Source organism: Camarhynchus parvulus, chromosome 9, assembly GCF_901933205.1.
Source record: "Camarhynchus parvulus chromosome 9, STF_HiC, whole genome shotgun sequence".
NCBI lineage: Eukaryota > Metazoa > Chordata > Aves > Passeriformes > Thraupidae > Camarhynchus > Camarhynchus parvulus.
Window position 1 is genome coordinate 349919 of NC_044579.1, and position 14361 is coordinate 364279.

The following is a 14361-nucleotide window of genomic DNA, read 5'->3' on the forward strand; positions in this document are numbered from 1 at the left end:
TCACAGTAAAAATGCAAAAAAAGACATCAAAGTCAGTAAGGCCTTGTGGGCTGGTAGATCATGAAGTGCAGAGGGCTGTGATACCTGGTACCTGGGTCTGATCTGTACCCGGGCACTGGGTGGATGCTGGCAGGGACTGTCCCTCACCCACAGCTGGCAGGGATTGCCCCTCACTCACAGCTGGGCTCAGCCCCTGCAGATAAATGGGGCAGGGGCTCTCTGCCTTTGTGTGTTTCCGTGTCCTGTGAGGAGCAGCTCATCTCCTGGCACCCAGGTAACCCCGCAGAGGCAGTGTTTGGCGGTGTGATGCTCTGCCTGGGGAAGCATCTCGTGCTTTAGCTGGCTTGGGGCTGCCCAGGGGCGAGGGTTGATGCATCCATCCATTCTGGCTCCCCATGCCAGGCCCTCCAGTGTTTGTTCCTCAGTCCCTGCTGAGCTGCAGCCTGCAGGGGAGCCTGTCTGCTGTGTTGTTGCTGCCCTTCACCAGGGGTTCTGGCGGGGTTTATTGGTATTGTTTGATGAGAACTCGCAGGGCTGTTCTCTGGAGGGGGCAGTGGAAGGTGCAGGCACCTGGGCTCAGTCCCGTGGCTCTGCCCTGGGCAATGCCCTTTGCCCAATGAGCTGCGGAGGGTTTGTTCAGCTGTGCCAAGCCTGGCTGCCTCCCTCAGGCAAGCAGCAGCGCGTGGCATCTCCCCCGCACCTGCTGTGCTGTGTCAGCTTTGTCACCAAGCTGCAGCAGCTGATGGGGAAACGAGGGCTCCCAGGACTTTGGGTTTGGAGCACAGTTTGGTTTGTTAAAAGGAAAAACCCAGAGAGTTTCATGGAGAGAAATGATGCTGTTGCCATGCATGTGGGTGTTTGGGTTGTGCCCTCTGAGCACTGCAGTTGAGCTGCAGTCTGAGGGGCATTGGGCAGAGCCCGGGCCTTGTCCTGTCCCTTGCTGGGTGTCCCTGGCCGTGGTGCTCTGACATGGTCTCGGCTGCATCCTTGCCTTCACCAGGGCTGAAGGCAGAGCTGCTGCTGGTGGGTGTGTGCTTCTACTGCAACCCATTGATTGGACTTCCCAGATTCAGTGTAATGCTACAAAGATTCCTATTTTTCTTCATACCAGCCACTTTTTATACAGTTTACAGGAAAAAAAATGTCTTAGAGGGCTTTTCCATTCAGGCATTACCATACAGCACATCTTCTTTTGTTCACTGCTTACATCACATAAACACTTACTTGAAACTTTTCCTTTTTTTACCTTCTCTAGAGCAATCATTCACAAGTTGATACATCTGGTGGTTGTTGATGTAATAGTGACAAATTTCTTTGCTTGAAATGTACTTAAATCCCATTATTTTAATACATCAAGTCAACTGCTCCTGTGATTGTCCCTGACTCTTTTGGTTTTGAAAAGGGAAATTCAAATCCAGCAAATCGGATTAGCAGGGCATTGAGGAAGTGCACCAGGGAGCAAACCAGGATGGTCCAGAAGGAATTTGCAAACTGCTCACTGTGAGTCTTGAACGTGAAAGTTCCCTCTTTGAAATTAGCAATTTTCTCTGAAAGGTGGTGGATCTTCACCTCGGAGGAGAAGAGAATCATGATGAGGCAACCACAGGAACCTGAAAGGGAGGGGGAGATGCTCGTTACCTCAGAATCCCTCAGCTGTGCTGCCTGATGTATGCTGCAGCCCAATGCCACAGGGGGAATGTTTGTATGGCCACACAGCTTTAACAGGGATTATTTTTGGAATCCAAGCCAATGGCTATTGAAATGGGTAAGTTTTTCTAATTGAGTTTGGCTCAGGACCAGGAATATTTAGCATGGCTGCTTTAGTGCCCTGAGCTAGTGAGGTGCCTGTGTTCATGTTCAGCTTTGAGTTGCTCATTGTCCATTGAGCATAACGGAGCTGTCTGCATGCCTGAACATAAACTTGTACTAAAGTCCTTTGTGAAATTATGGTTGTAATGTGTAACACCTTGTGCAGTCGGGGTAAATCTGCCTGCCAGCCAAGCCAGCAGCCCAGGGAGCAGGTGTGTGGCTGTTTTCCCTGCATGGCAGTGCTTCTTCTCAGAGACCACGAGCTGCTGCCAGCCTCTGGCTGCCCAGCTCTCCTGTCCTTGGCAAGGCAGCGCTGCTCTGCGTGCTGACCCTGCTCGCGTTGTCTGGAACCCTCCTGTTGTGGAACCAGCTGCATCAATGGCATATTTTGGTTGTTTTCTCCCCCCTTTCCTTCTCTGGGGTGGCTCCTGGTTCTGACTGTGTGTGGGGTGTCAGCGATGCCACCCCAGCTCTGAGTCCCTGGGGCCCTTCTGCCACGGCTCCTGCAGCTGCTTGCCCATTCCCATCCTGCCACCCACCCTCGTGGGGGATTTCCCCAGTTTATCTCCCAACTTCAATTTGGAAAACGTGTTTTGATGTAGCAGAGCCACCCGCCTTCCTGCCTGGCTTGCTTTTGCCACCTGAGAGCCAAAGCAGGCCCAGTTTAAGCTGCCCTCCTGTGCTGAGCAGTGTGTGCTGCTGGCAGTGCCAGCCTCAGCCCAGCCGGTACTCACAGGAGATGAAGCTCCACAGGTACAGCCCCACAGGGCCGTGCAGCGTCTCGTAGGGGCTGCCAAAAGCATTGAACATGAAGAACCCTGCTCCCACCAGGGCGAAGACAATCAGTACTGCGCAGAAGAGAATGACACTGACATGGATACTTGCAGGGATAGTTCTGAGCAAATCTGGAAAAACTGAAAACAAAACAAACAAAACATTATTATACATATTAGGCAAAGTTGTCTCTGACATTGGGCCAGGGGTTCCTGCTCATTTGTCATAATTGTTTTGATCCTGCTCTTGTAAATGCAACCAGATGAAATGATTCACTAGAAATGGTTTTTCACGGATGTTTGGAGGCAGAAAAATTCTGTGAAACTCAGAAGCATAGACTGGCCCGGTGAGAGAGAGACTAGCTCCAGGAAAAGCCTCTCCTCCCCTTCCTGAGGGTGCTCTTTGGCCCTTAATGTGAACAGCATCTTCTGGGGACGAGCCAGGAAGCTGTGACTGGGGAGGCAGGTCTGGCACAAGCTGTATTGAGATCTCTTCCAGTGCCAGTGTTAGGGGCCGATCTCCCTTGGCTGAAGGCTTGGCCATCCCCTCTTCTCTGGGAGTGGGACAATAAATCTTTCTTTAGACTTTTTTCATTCATGTTCATGAGGTCCCACAAAGGGTTGTGATGTGGGAAAGGAAATTGTGCTGTGATTGTGGATGCACAAATTCAGGAATAATTTATTCTAAATATTTTTATGCAGCTTTTAAGCTACTGTTTCAAATTGTGGTCCTGTTTATCTAGGACACAGAGATAGACATTTAGAGAGCAAGAGAGAATGATTTTTAAAAATTCCTGTTTGTTTTGCAAAAAAGAGGTGTTTTGGAACAAACTGTGAAATATACTTCACTGTTCCCGATCTTTGGGGGCATGACTAAAGTGAGGTAATAATGCCTGGTGCTGTTTTGCTGTAATGTGTGCAGAGTAAAGCAGCCTCACATCAATTACCCCTCCGTGTAAAGTTTGTACCAGCAAACTGCTCTGCAGCTCCGTGCAGGAGCACGGGCAGCAGGCAGTGAGGTATCAAATCCATTTATCCCCCTGACTAAATGAAAGGGAAATTAATGAAATAAATGTCTCAGGAAGCTCAGCCAGGCCCAGTGCAAGGTGCTGCCTGTGGGATTGGCAGGGTAACCCCAGCACAAAGCCAGGCTGGCGGGGCACGTGCTGGGAGCTGCCCCAGGAGAAGGATGGAGAAGCTCCTCATGCTTGGGCTCTGGCACCCAGAACGTCCCCGCCCCGGGCTGAGCCACAGCGTGAGCAGCAGGGCAGGGGGATTCTGCCCCTCTGCCCTGCTCGGGGGGCTCCCAGTGCTGCCCCCAGTGTCCAAACAACGCCGAGCTGCTGAGTGAGCCCCGGGGAGCCAGGCTGGGAGAGCTGGGGTGCTCAGCCTGAGACCTCAGAGCCCCTTCCAGTGCTTCCCTCTGCAGGATTCCTACAGGGAATAGCATTAGTTCCTGTGACACTACCTGAGGCCTTGGGAAAACATGCAAAACTGTGTGTTTAATAATGCAATTTTGTATGGTTTGTTTTAAGAAAACAAGTTATGGCATGGTATTGAATCCTCCCCTGGGCACCTGCATCTACAGCTAGTTCTGTTATTAGCATTTTATATGTGATTTATCTGGAAAAATTAATTCTAGAAGCAATATTGTCTTGAAAGTAAAACATTCCTTCATGGTCCTGAATGAACCCATGTGTGCTGCGCATGGCAGAGACCTTTAAAAAATGAACCACTGACCTAGAAACTGATGGGAATGAGTGGGAACAAATGGAGCAGAAGTTTTCCCCAGCTGAACTGGGTTTGCTGGCAGAGCAAATTCATATTACAATTAAAAGAGATACAGTGGTCAGAGGGGAGCACTTAATGGGAACAAGCACAGAACTAAATAATGTAGCCTATTTTCTGTGTCTGTTCTCCTCAGACGTGCTGAAGTGCAATGAGTGCATTGAGCTATGGCGGTGTATTTTATAATTTGCCCTGTTTTCTGGAATGCTCCTGCTGAGCTTCCAAGGTACCGAGGTGATTGGAGGGGGCTGCTGCAGCATCAGCATCTTGTCCTCAGGGCTCTCTGGGGTGAATGCTCCTGACCCCTCACAGCTGGCACTGACTGAACCTGAGCGTCAGTCCCAGAGCTGCTGGCAGCTGGACCAGCCCTGGGTCACAACTGTCACCTGCATCAGCAAACCAAATCCTTGGGATTGCACAGACCCCTCTGGAAATAATACAGCCATGGTGCAATAACTGCACACTGGGATGGCACACAAAGCAATCAACAGGGAACTTCAGCAGTGTAAACAGACTAGCGATGGAATTTAGAGAAAGCAGATACTTACTGTGTCAAATTAGCTTGGTTTACTATTTTTGGAAAATGTTATACAGTAAATAATTTCTGGTACCTAGTCTGGCAACCTTCCCTTGCATTAAATCACGGGTGTGAGCAGTTTGCATGTGCTGTTGTAGCAGAATGATTGTGATCTGCGTGCTGTGGTAACTTCAGGGGAGGTACTGTACACACAGCAACTGGCTTTTACTGCCTGTTCTGCCTGCTGCTGGATACAATTGTGTCTCACTTCATAATTTTCTCATTGATCTTATCCTTGAAGATTAATAGGTTATGAATGTAAAATGAAACCATTTCTTATACTTTGACACTCTGTGTGTCAGGTACCAAGTCAGCCAGCATTCCCCAGACAGCCTCCCCCAGTCCTTCTCCCAATTAGTGCCGCAGATTGCAAACTTTTGGGCTGCTTTGTTTCTCAATAGCAGCCAGTGCTACAGCTCTTTCCTGAGGTTCTTGCTGGTTTAGTTCTTTCTTTTTGACAGCACAGGGGTAATGTTGTAATGCTGGCACACAGAGGAAGATGACAGAGATTAATTGAACCCCCAAAATATTCTTTTTAAAGAAATAGCACAAATCTCTTGGGATGTCGCTACCTGTGTACCTGCAGTAATAGGTTCTTGAAGACATTAGGCAGGCTGTATCAGTACCATAAGGTGAGTTACTGACCCTGAAGATCGGCGCCCGCTAAGGGCTCGGGGCTCGGTGTCCGAGCGAGGGGCAGCCCTGTCCCGCCGCCGCAGGGGGTGCGGGCAGCTCGATCGCCGCCGGTACTCACATGAGAACTGGGTGGGTCTGCCCCCGAGCCCGCACTGCCGCACCCGCTGCCCGGAGAAGAGCCCGTACTGGATGTCGCCGATGAACTTGTGCAGCTCGGCGCCGCTGGCGTTGACGAGCAGCGCTCCGGTGCTGCAGAGGATGGAGCCCCTGACCCAGAGCTGGCTGCCCACGGCCGCCGCCGTGCCCAGCGCGCAGGCCAGGCTCAGCAGCCCGGCTGTGCAGAACAGCAGCTTCTTCTGCTGCGCCGGCATGCTTCACTGCGGCTGCGGGACGGGCTGCCGTGCGGCGCTGCAGCGCCCGAGCGCCCGGCGCCCGGCCAGCCCCGGCGCTCAGAGCCCCGTGCGGGAGCCCCGGCGCTCAGAGCCCCGTGCGGGAGCCCCGTGCGGGAGCCCCGTGCGGGAGCCCCGTGCGGGAGCCCCGACGCTCAGAGCCTCGGCCAGCCCCGAGCGGGAGCCCCGGGGCCCCGGCCCTGGCTGGAGGATGCTGTAAAGGCTCTTCTTCCCTGTGCCCTTCTGCACAGCTTGCAGATGTTTTAGTGCATCCCCTGTCACTTGATAGCGAGGGTTTAGGATGACAGATCTCTGTAATTTGATGAGTGCTCTGCTCGTCCCAGCCCCCGGGCAGTGGATGAGTTGGGGGTTCAGATGAGCTTGGCTTCTCTATCTGGTTATCCGCTCTCCATAAAGGAAGCTTCCAGAGGGTTTATTTTTGCAGGTTTTTCTCCAAAGCCAGTAATGCTGAACTGCTCTCTTGTATATTTTCGTTGTTGTTTTGTTTACTTGGTTTTGAGATTTGGTTTTTCTTTTTTTTCCATCTGGGTGTATTTCTTTTTTGCTGTTTTTTAAGGTAATGCCCAGGTACCACACAGCACCCTGCCGAGCCAGGAGGCCCCACTTCAGTATGCAGTTGCATTTGGGCACTTGCTTGCACTTGCTTTCCGTGTCAGGATGTTCTCTGGCAGGGGCCGTGTGTCTGTTATGTACACTGCAGCATGCGGCATGCTCAGCAAACTCTTCAGGTTTCAAATATACACAAATAGGTTTTCTCTTGCAGCTCGACAGAAGGCCCAGCCCACCGTGAGCTCAGGAACGCACGGCTCCTGCGTCTCACGTCCTGCTGCTGCTGCCGGGCTCCTGCCTTGCTCCTCAGGCCAGGAGTGCGGCCAGGGCGAGCGCCGGCACCGCTGTGTCACAGCACACACGGGGCCTGGGTTTTCTCTGAATCGCATCAACTGGCTGGTATGCACACACTCTGCAGGTGGTTCAAGAATTTTATATCATCTGGGCTTAAAGACTGAGTCTAGTTAACTATGGAGGTGCAGAGTGCTGGACGGATGGTGCCTGTGCATTTTGACATTTGAACTTCCAAAGCCCCAGAGAACGGTTTGGGTTCGAAGGGACCTTAAGTATCGTCCAGTTCCATCCTCCTGCCATGGTCAGGGAACCCCCACATCCACCTCGCCAGTGTAGGTTCGGGTGTCACCTGCTGGGCAGGCTGTGGTGAGCACCTGGCAGCCCTGCCCTGGCTCAGGGGACGAGGGGAGGGCATTGCCGAGCCCTGGGCAGAGTGTCCCGTAGCCCGCGCAGGGTGTCCCGTAGCCCCAGGCAGGGTCCCGTAGCCCCAGGCAGGGTCCCGTAGCCCCGGGCAGAGTCCCGTAGCCCGGGCAGGGTGCCGGAGCCCCGGGCAGGGTGTCCCGTAGCCCCGGGCAGGGTGTCCCGTAGCCCGGGCAGGGTGTCCCGTAGCCCGGGCAGGGTCCCGTAGCCCCGGGCAGGGTGTCCCGGAGCCCCGGGCAGGGTGTCCCGGAGCCCCGGGCAGGGTGTCCCGTAGCCCGGGCAGGGTCCCGTAGCCCCGGGCAGGGTGTCCCGGAGCCCCGGGCAGGGTGTCCCGGAGCCCCGGGCAGGGTGCCGGGGCTGCCCAGCCGCCCCACGACCGCTGGATGTCGGGCGCTCCCCGCGCTCGGCGCTGCGGGGATGTCACCACGCGCGGTGCTGTTTGTCTTCTTTTTGTCTCCTGTTTCCTTCCCCTTCATAAACTTCTGCTTTTCCCTGGCAGAGGAGGCCCTAAGTCACGAGGTTGTGTACGCTGGTTTCAGCCAGCAGCTCACGTCAGCCTGTAAGGATTTTTGTTTTGTAAATAGCATGTCCACAGCTAGAACATCTGCCTACTGCCATTGTTATTGTTGTTAAAAATGTTCTTTGAAGGACAGCTGTCCGCTGCCTGTGTTTTGATGTAAGCCCAAGTGAAGCATGTTTGGAACCTATTTCCTGTCTGCTTTTCCAGTTTTAGTATCTCAGTTTGAGCCCTTACCATGGATCACACGTGTTTTAGCGGTGGGCTTGGCAGTGCTGTCCTGATGGTTTGGTGTGATGCTCTTAGGAGCCTTTTCCACCCGGTATGATTCCGTGCTTCTGTCCCAGCTGGCCCTGGTGAGGCAGGTTTCCATGCAGGCTGTGTGCAGCCCAAACCCAGCACTTGGTGCAGCTGACAGAGGCTCAGCTCCTTGTTCATGAGGTTTCAAATAATGATTGCAGCTGTTGAACTGTTTTGGTGGGAAGGTCTGATGGCCCATAAAGATGTAACCTCACAATGAATACAGGGACAGGGTTGCTGCCTGGTGAGCGTGGCCATGTGCACTGAGCAAGGAAAGGAACCTCTCATTCCTGGTTCTCTTTGAATTGTGTGTGTTCCTCAGATTTGCCTGAGTAGGAGGACTCAAAATCTAGAAACCTATTCTGTGTCATAAAGCAGTAAATTCACTTTCTTTTTAGATGATATTGCAGAGAAAACTACTGACCTTACTTCTGGCCACAAGTATTTTCCATGTGACATTTCCTAGACTCAAATCATCTCTTGTGCACAGTTCCAGAATGATGCTCACAGTGGTGATTATTGTCAAGGTGTAAATCCAGTAAACAGTCTGTTTTGCTACTGTACAATTTTCAGTTGGAATAAATTTTATTACGCCAGTCCAGACTTGGAACACGTGTGACTCACCTGCAGCCCCAGCTGGGCAAGGAGTCCCTGTGAGGGCAGGAGTTGATTTGGGCAGAAAAAGTCCTCAGAAGGGTGATCTGGAGAATGCAGTAGTGACTTTCTCATGTCCGTAACAACTCCTCTGTGAGTTCACCTGCCATTTTCCTAGGGCTTAAACACACTCAAATTTCACCTAACACTTGAACTACATGTATTTTATTATCCTTCATAGTCTGTCACGGGTACTACCATGGAAGGGAACTGAGAATCAATGGCTTTTGCACCTCTTTAATCCATTTTAAGATGTTTAGAATGGTTGGTGAAACCTGAACTTGTCAGTCTCCTGTGTAGCAGAATACATCCTGGTTAAGTTCAGCTTAGAATACCCTTAGCAGTGGGGGGATACCTGGTAATGCAGCTTGGTAGCAGGATTCTCTAGCCAGTGTGCAGGAGTGAATGTGATGTGACAGAAGGGAGTGATTGATGTTTTTAAGGATTGATGTTGAATTTCTTGAAATCACTATGTAGAATCCTGGAACTTCATGGATATTTATGCACTTAGGTCTCTGCTTTTAAGTCTTAGAGCTCTGTACTTGTATTTAGTCTTGTTTCTGATGCTGTCTTTGAAGTCCATCTGAATTCTTATGATGCCAAGAGATGTTTTTCACTTTAGAGTGAAAAAGTCCTGTTTTGAATGTGGTTCTCAGGAATGGGGCTTGTGACAAATGCAGAGAGTTGATATTTGTCTTTCTGAGATCACTTTTCTGGAAATGACACAGGCAAACAAAACTCCCCACCCCACTGTGGGAAAGGAGCTCTGTCGGGTCTTGGAGTCACAGAGCTTCAATTTAACATTTGTAATGACATTTGTGAGAGACCCAAATATGAGTGTGTTGGGCTGCCTGATGGGAGAGACAAGATGAGCAAAATAATATCTGCAGAATCAGTCTGTTTCCCCAAGCACTGAGAAAGTGGAGCATGTTCTGAGCAGTCTTGTAATAGTTTTAATAATGCAGCTAGCATTGCTTTGGTTGCTCTAATTGCTTAGTTACCTGTCTGGGTGTTTTCATCCTTAACTGTTCGAGCAAATCCAACACTGCGTTCCTGCTCATCTAAAGGAGTTAAAGTGCAGAATCTCTCTGGAATGAAAAAATTTATTCTGTGACTCGAATAACTGACAGTGACCTTGAGAGGAGCGCACAGCTTCAAGCCTGCTTTTCCTTGTGACCTTGCTGCTGCTCTCTGGGGCAGTAGTTTGACCCCTCTGGCACAGGGTCTGTGCTTGTCCAGGCCAGAGCAGCTGCAGGGCAAGACCCCAGATCAGACAAACCCAAAGCCTGGTCATTCTGAGAGGCTGATGCATTCTGAGTGTGTGTGAGTAAATGTGGTGCTGGAAGGGAGGAAGCCCTGAGGTACAGCCTTTGTGACACAGGAAGCCTTTGTGTGGCTCCACATTTGTTATTTCCCGTCAAAAGCAAAATAATGTATTTGATGGTCAGACCCTGCAGCTTCTCTTGTCCCAGCTGCTGCCAGGGCCCTGAGTTCCAAGAACCCAGTGGGAATGGCTCTGGCTGTGCCAACCAAAGTCTGCATCAGTGGAGAGCAGAGTCTCTGGGTGTTCTGCATTGTCTTCAGAAACCTGCAGCATCCCTGGTTCTGTTGGCAGCTGGCTGCATCTCACCACAGCAGTGGTGATGCCATCATGTTGCCTTTTTTTGGGCAAGAGAAAGGCATTTCCTCTCCTCCCTGCACCCCCTGCCCTGGCTGTGTGTGTGCACAGCAGCCTTGCTCAGCACAAACTTGTGTTCTGTTTCTCTGAGGAGGGAAGCTGGGACACCCGTGAAGCAGGAGCTTCCACGCCCTTGGATCTGCAATTCCCAACCACTCTGAGGGAAGTGTTCCCTTGCTGAGGGTGCTGTGCTTGGCTCCAGCCCTTGTGGTGGTCACTGCTCTCTGCAGCTTCCATTGATCCTGGGGAAAGCAGGAAAATCACATCTCTTTAGTTTGCAGGTTGGTGTTTTGAAGTCTTCAGAGACGGCGGCCGCCTTGGGAGGGACAAGTGAGATCAGCAGAGCACACAGGGAAAAAGGACTGCATATAAGCACATTACATCCCGTTACTGCTCTGTAAATGCAGGCTTCTAGACACACATGGTGTTTCTTTAAAATGTCAGAAATAAAATGGAGCCTTTGGGGAGTTTTTCAGCCTTGTCTATCTGACAGATAATATCTTTAGGGGTTGGGGGTGTTTTGTTTTGTTTTGTTTGCTGTAATGTGTCAGTGTGAGGCAAGTCACAGCCTGGAAACAGAGAGAGGAGGGCTGGAAGAATGAGTGTGAATCCTGTGTGCTGAGTGGGCTTCAGGCTCTGTGGGTACACTGCTCCTCTTGCTCACAAAGCACATCATCCTTCACTGGTTTTGTGAAGCAACTTTATCATAAGGTAAAATTTTGATTTGAGTATCAGCAGTATGAAAACTGGGGATGTGAAAACTTTCTCTCTTTGGCTTCCAGCTTATATTTCGTAGGAGAACACCGCAAAGAAAGCAAATGTGTGCAAGTGACAGTAAATGTGTGCACTGGAAGCCCAAACCACAGCTCCTTGGGCTTTTCCTCCTGCAGAGCTGCAGGCTGTTGGCTTGTGGGCTGTGAGGGTGAGGGGGTTTCTCTGTCCTGCCCTGCACAGCAGCCCCAAACCATGAGGCCCTGGTGATGCTGCTCTGTGAGTGGGCTGTGAGCTGCAGGAGCTCTGGGAAGCACAGGGCCATGGCTGTGTTCCATCTGTAATTTACACAGACAGAGAACTCTCCTTTTGTATTCACAGTGGTCCTGGAAGTTGCTTTCCCATCAGTAAGCCAAAATGATTAAATAGAACACCTTAGAACTAACCAAACTAGTTAATAGGAAAAGCCTGTCACTCTAGAGTGAGTCTGGACTTTATGCAGAGGTAGGAGAGTCACACGTGTGGTGGCCTCAGATGTAGATGCTGGGGATATTGTGTGCATTTATGTATAGAAATGTGGTGAATCTGAAGTCCTGGATGAAAAACTATGGTGAAAAGAAATACTTACACTTCTTATCTTCATTTTACAATTCACTTGTATTATCTGCAATAACATGCTGTTAGCTTTTCTCGTATTCATTCAGGCAGCAGCGGGGAGAGACAGTGGAACGGCAAGAAGAAGAAATTTATTTATGAAGCCTGCAGGTCTGGTGTAAGCTGATACAAAAATTTTGAATCAGTGCAGTTTAAAATCCCTTTTTGGAGTAAATAATGCTGTCTAAAATGCCTTTTGGTTAATCTTGTCAAATCAGCTTTGCAGCTGAAGAACTGCTGTTTACTAATTTTTTCACTTGATAGCGCCAAGTCCTTTAATATAGTAAATGCATAGTATTTAACTTAGTAAAGGTGAGTCCAGGTGTCTGCCATAAATAATTCCAAGGTATATTTGAGTCTGAACGTGTACTCTCATGTGTTGCTGATGCCTGGTGGGTCAGCACTGTTCTTTGAGCTGTTGGTGAAGGCATCCCTGGAGGCTGTGTGGGCTCAGGGTGCTGTGTCACACAGCCAGAGGTGTTCCTTGGTGGTGTTTTCCTCTTGCCTGGGCTCATGGCTTGTCAGGAGTGCTGTCAGCAGTGCTGCCATAGCTGCAGTCCCCCAGCAGCTGCCAGTGCTGCAGGTGGGCTCTGCTCTGCTGCTGTTCCACAGGCAGCTCTGCCCTTGGCTCTGCTGGTGCGTCACAGGCAGGGCTGCAGGGCTGCCCTTGGCTCTGCTGCTGTTCCGCAGGCAGCTCTGCCCTTGGCTTGGCTGGTGTTTCACAGGCAGGGCTGCAGCTCTGCCCTTGGCTCTGCTGCGCTGTCTCCGTGGCTGTGAGCGCCTTTGTCTCCTTGGGGGCTGCAAAGGTCTCAGTGAATTTCAGCCGGAAGGCTCTGGACAGGTGGTAGTAGAGCACGGGGTCGAGGCAGAGGTTCGAGATGGCGAAGAGCAGGGTGGCCTCCTTGGCCTTGAAGAGCGCCCGTCGCAGGGGGCAGGCGGCGCTGGCGCTGCCCTGGCTCAGCGTGTAGGGGATGCGCACGGCGTGGTAGGGCACGAAGCACAGCAGGTAGGCACCTGTCACCAGCAGGACGTGCGCCAGCGCCTGCTGCACGCGCCCGCCGCGCTCCCCGCGCCCGTGCCGGCGCAGCTGCCGCACCACCAGGCAGTTGGAAATCAGAATCACCGCCGAGGAATTTAGGAATATTGCTGTGCAGATGAAGTTGGTGAACACGTGCCAGTCCCTCCCGAATTTGGTTTTGAAGTCGATGCACCCCACACCCGGTCGCTCCTCGATGTGCTTGATGGGAATAGCCATGTTGGGCACGGTGATGAGCAGAACCATGGCCCACACCACCGCGCACAGGGTCCTGGCAAAGCCTGGCTCCTGGATGCGGTACATCTTGGAGCTGTGCATCAGCTGCAGGCAGCGATCCATGCTCACGAATCCCAGAAATATGATTGATAGATACATGTTCAGGTAGATGAAGCAGGCCGTGACTTGGCAGTGGAATATTCTCAGATTCCAGGATGCAATTCCTAGGTCAACAATAATCTTCACTGGCAGCGACAAAGTCAGCAGGAAATCTGCAGTGAGGAGGTTGATTAAGTAGATGCTCATACACTTCTGTTTCTGGTCCTTCTGTGTGAATGCCCACAGTGCGAAACAGCTTCCAATAATTCCCATAAGAAAAATCAAATAGTAAAAATAGGTAAAAGGTTCCATTTCTTCGTAGAGATGACATTGAGAAATGTTGGTTGACATTGTAAACTCCTTGTGTGAGTTGGTTTTGCCGACGGGAGGTATCACAGACCTACAAAAGAACCAAGAGGACATCAATGCCATCAGCCTTTTCTCAGCAACAGCAGCTATTCTCTTAGAATTTTGATTAACTCTAAAAAAAAATACAGTTAGGAAGAAATATTTCTCTCTCTTCATGGTGCTTCCCAAATATTCAGGAGAGTTTTGTTCTCATGCTGGAAGAATTAGCAGTGTATTAGGATTTGTTTCTGAAAGCACAGAGCCTTCTGAGCAGCATTTCCACTCCAGCAGCTTTTCTGGCAGTGTTTGGTTCAACACCCTCCTCCAGCCAGAATGCTAGAGAAAAAGGTTTGAATCTCTTTAAGCATCTGGTTAATAACAATCATAACAAAACATCATAACCTTTGAACGATTGAAGCTATGCCTAGAAAAAAAAGCAGTATTTGTAGCATCCCCTTTCTGTAAAAATGCATTGGGAGTTCAGAGGGAATGCACTGTCCAACCAATATACAGATATATCAGATGGGTGAGCAAATGGTCCTCATCAGCCCTAAGGTTTGCAAACTGCTTTCCGTTCCTGCTTGAACAGAGAACTTGTGTTTTTATGAAGCCTTTAGGAAAAGCATGTTTTGAAAGAGGCAGATAATAGATAATTTTGCTCACTTTTTTTTGTAGGCTTCAGTAGAAAAGGAAAGTAGAAAATTTTGTTCCTAATTTAACTAAATACCGCTCAAAGATTGAGGGGTTTTTGTTTGTTTGCTGCACTGTGTCAGCCTGCTACAGAGAACAGCTGTGGGAAAGGCTGCTCCTTTGAATTTCTTGGAACCAACACATTTATGCCTTGAGCAGCATCAGACTGCAACACTTCTATTTCTATATATTGCACAGAATA

At 50.4% G+C, this 14361-nt stretch overlaps 2 protein-coding genes across 2 annotated transcripts; both read right to left on the minus strand.

Moving 5' to 3' along the window:
- Positions 1 to 1344: 1344 nt before the first annotated feature.
- On the minus strand, positions 1345 to 5954 carry CLRN1 (clarin 1). The gene is made up of 3 exons (XM_030954704.1): positions 5702 to 5954; positions 2544 to 2723; positions 1345 to 1610 (listed from the first exon to the last, which is right to left on the minus strand). Exons 1-3 carry the CDS (start codon positions 5952 to 5954, stop codon positions 1345 to 1347), a joined length of 699 nt encoding a protein of 232 aa, XP_030810564.1.
- Positions 5955 to 7229: 1275 nt separating this feature from the next.
- GPR171 (G protein-coupled receptor 171) lies at positions 7230 to 13472 on the minus strand. Its single transcript, XM_030954626.1, has 2 exons — positions 12514 to 13472; positions 7230 to 7665 (listed from the first exon to the last, which is right to left on the minus strand). Exons 1-2 carry the CDS (start codon positions 13470 to 13472, stop codon positions 7230 to 7232), a joined length of 1395 nt encoding a protein of 464 aa, XP_030810486.1.
- Positions 13473 to 14361: the final 889 nt, after the last annotated feature.

Coding starts and splice junctions, on each gene's coding strand:
- CLRN1 (XM_030954704.1), bottom strand. CDS start 5,954: ATGCCGGCGCAGCAGAAGAAGCTGCTGTTCTGCACAGCCGGGCTGCTG. Junction 2,724..5,701: donor CAGACCCACCCAGTTCTCAT/GTGAGTACCGGC, acceptor TTTTGTTTTCAG/TTTTTCCAGATTTGCTCAGA. Junction 1,611..2,543: donor CCTGTGGAGCTTCATCTCCT/GTGAGTACCGGC, acceptor CCTCCCTTTCAG/GTTCCTGTGGTTGCCTCATC.
- GPR171 (XM_030954626.1), bottom strand. CDS start 13,472: ATGTCAACCAACATTTCTCAATGTCATCTCTACGAAGAAATGGAACCT. Junction 7,666..12,513: donor ACAGCGCAGCAGAGCCAAGG/GCAGAGCTGCAG, acceptor ACATCCCCGCAG/CGCCGAGCGCGGGGAGCGCC.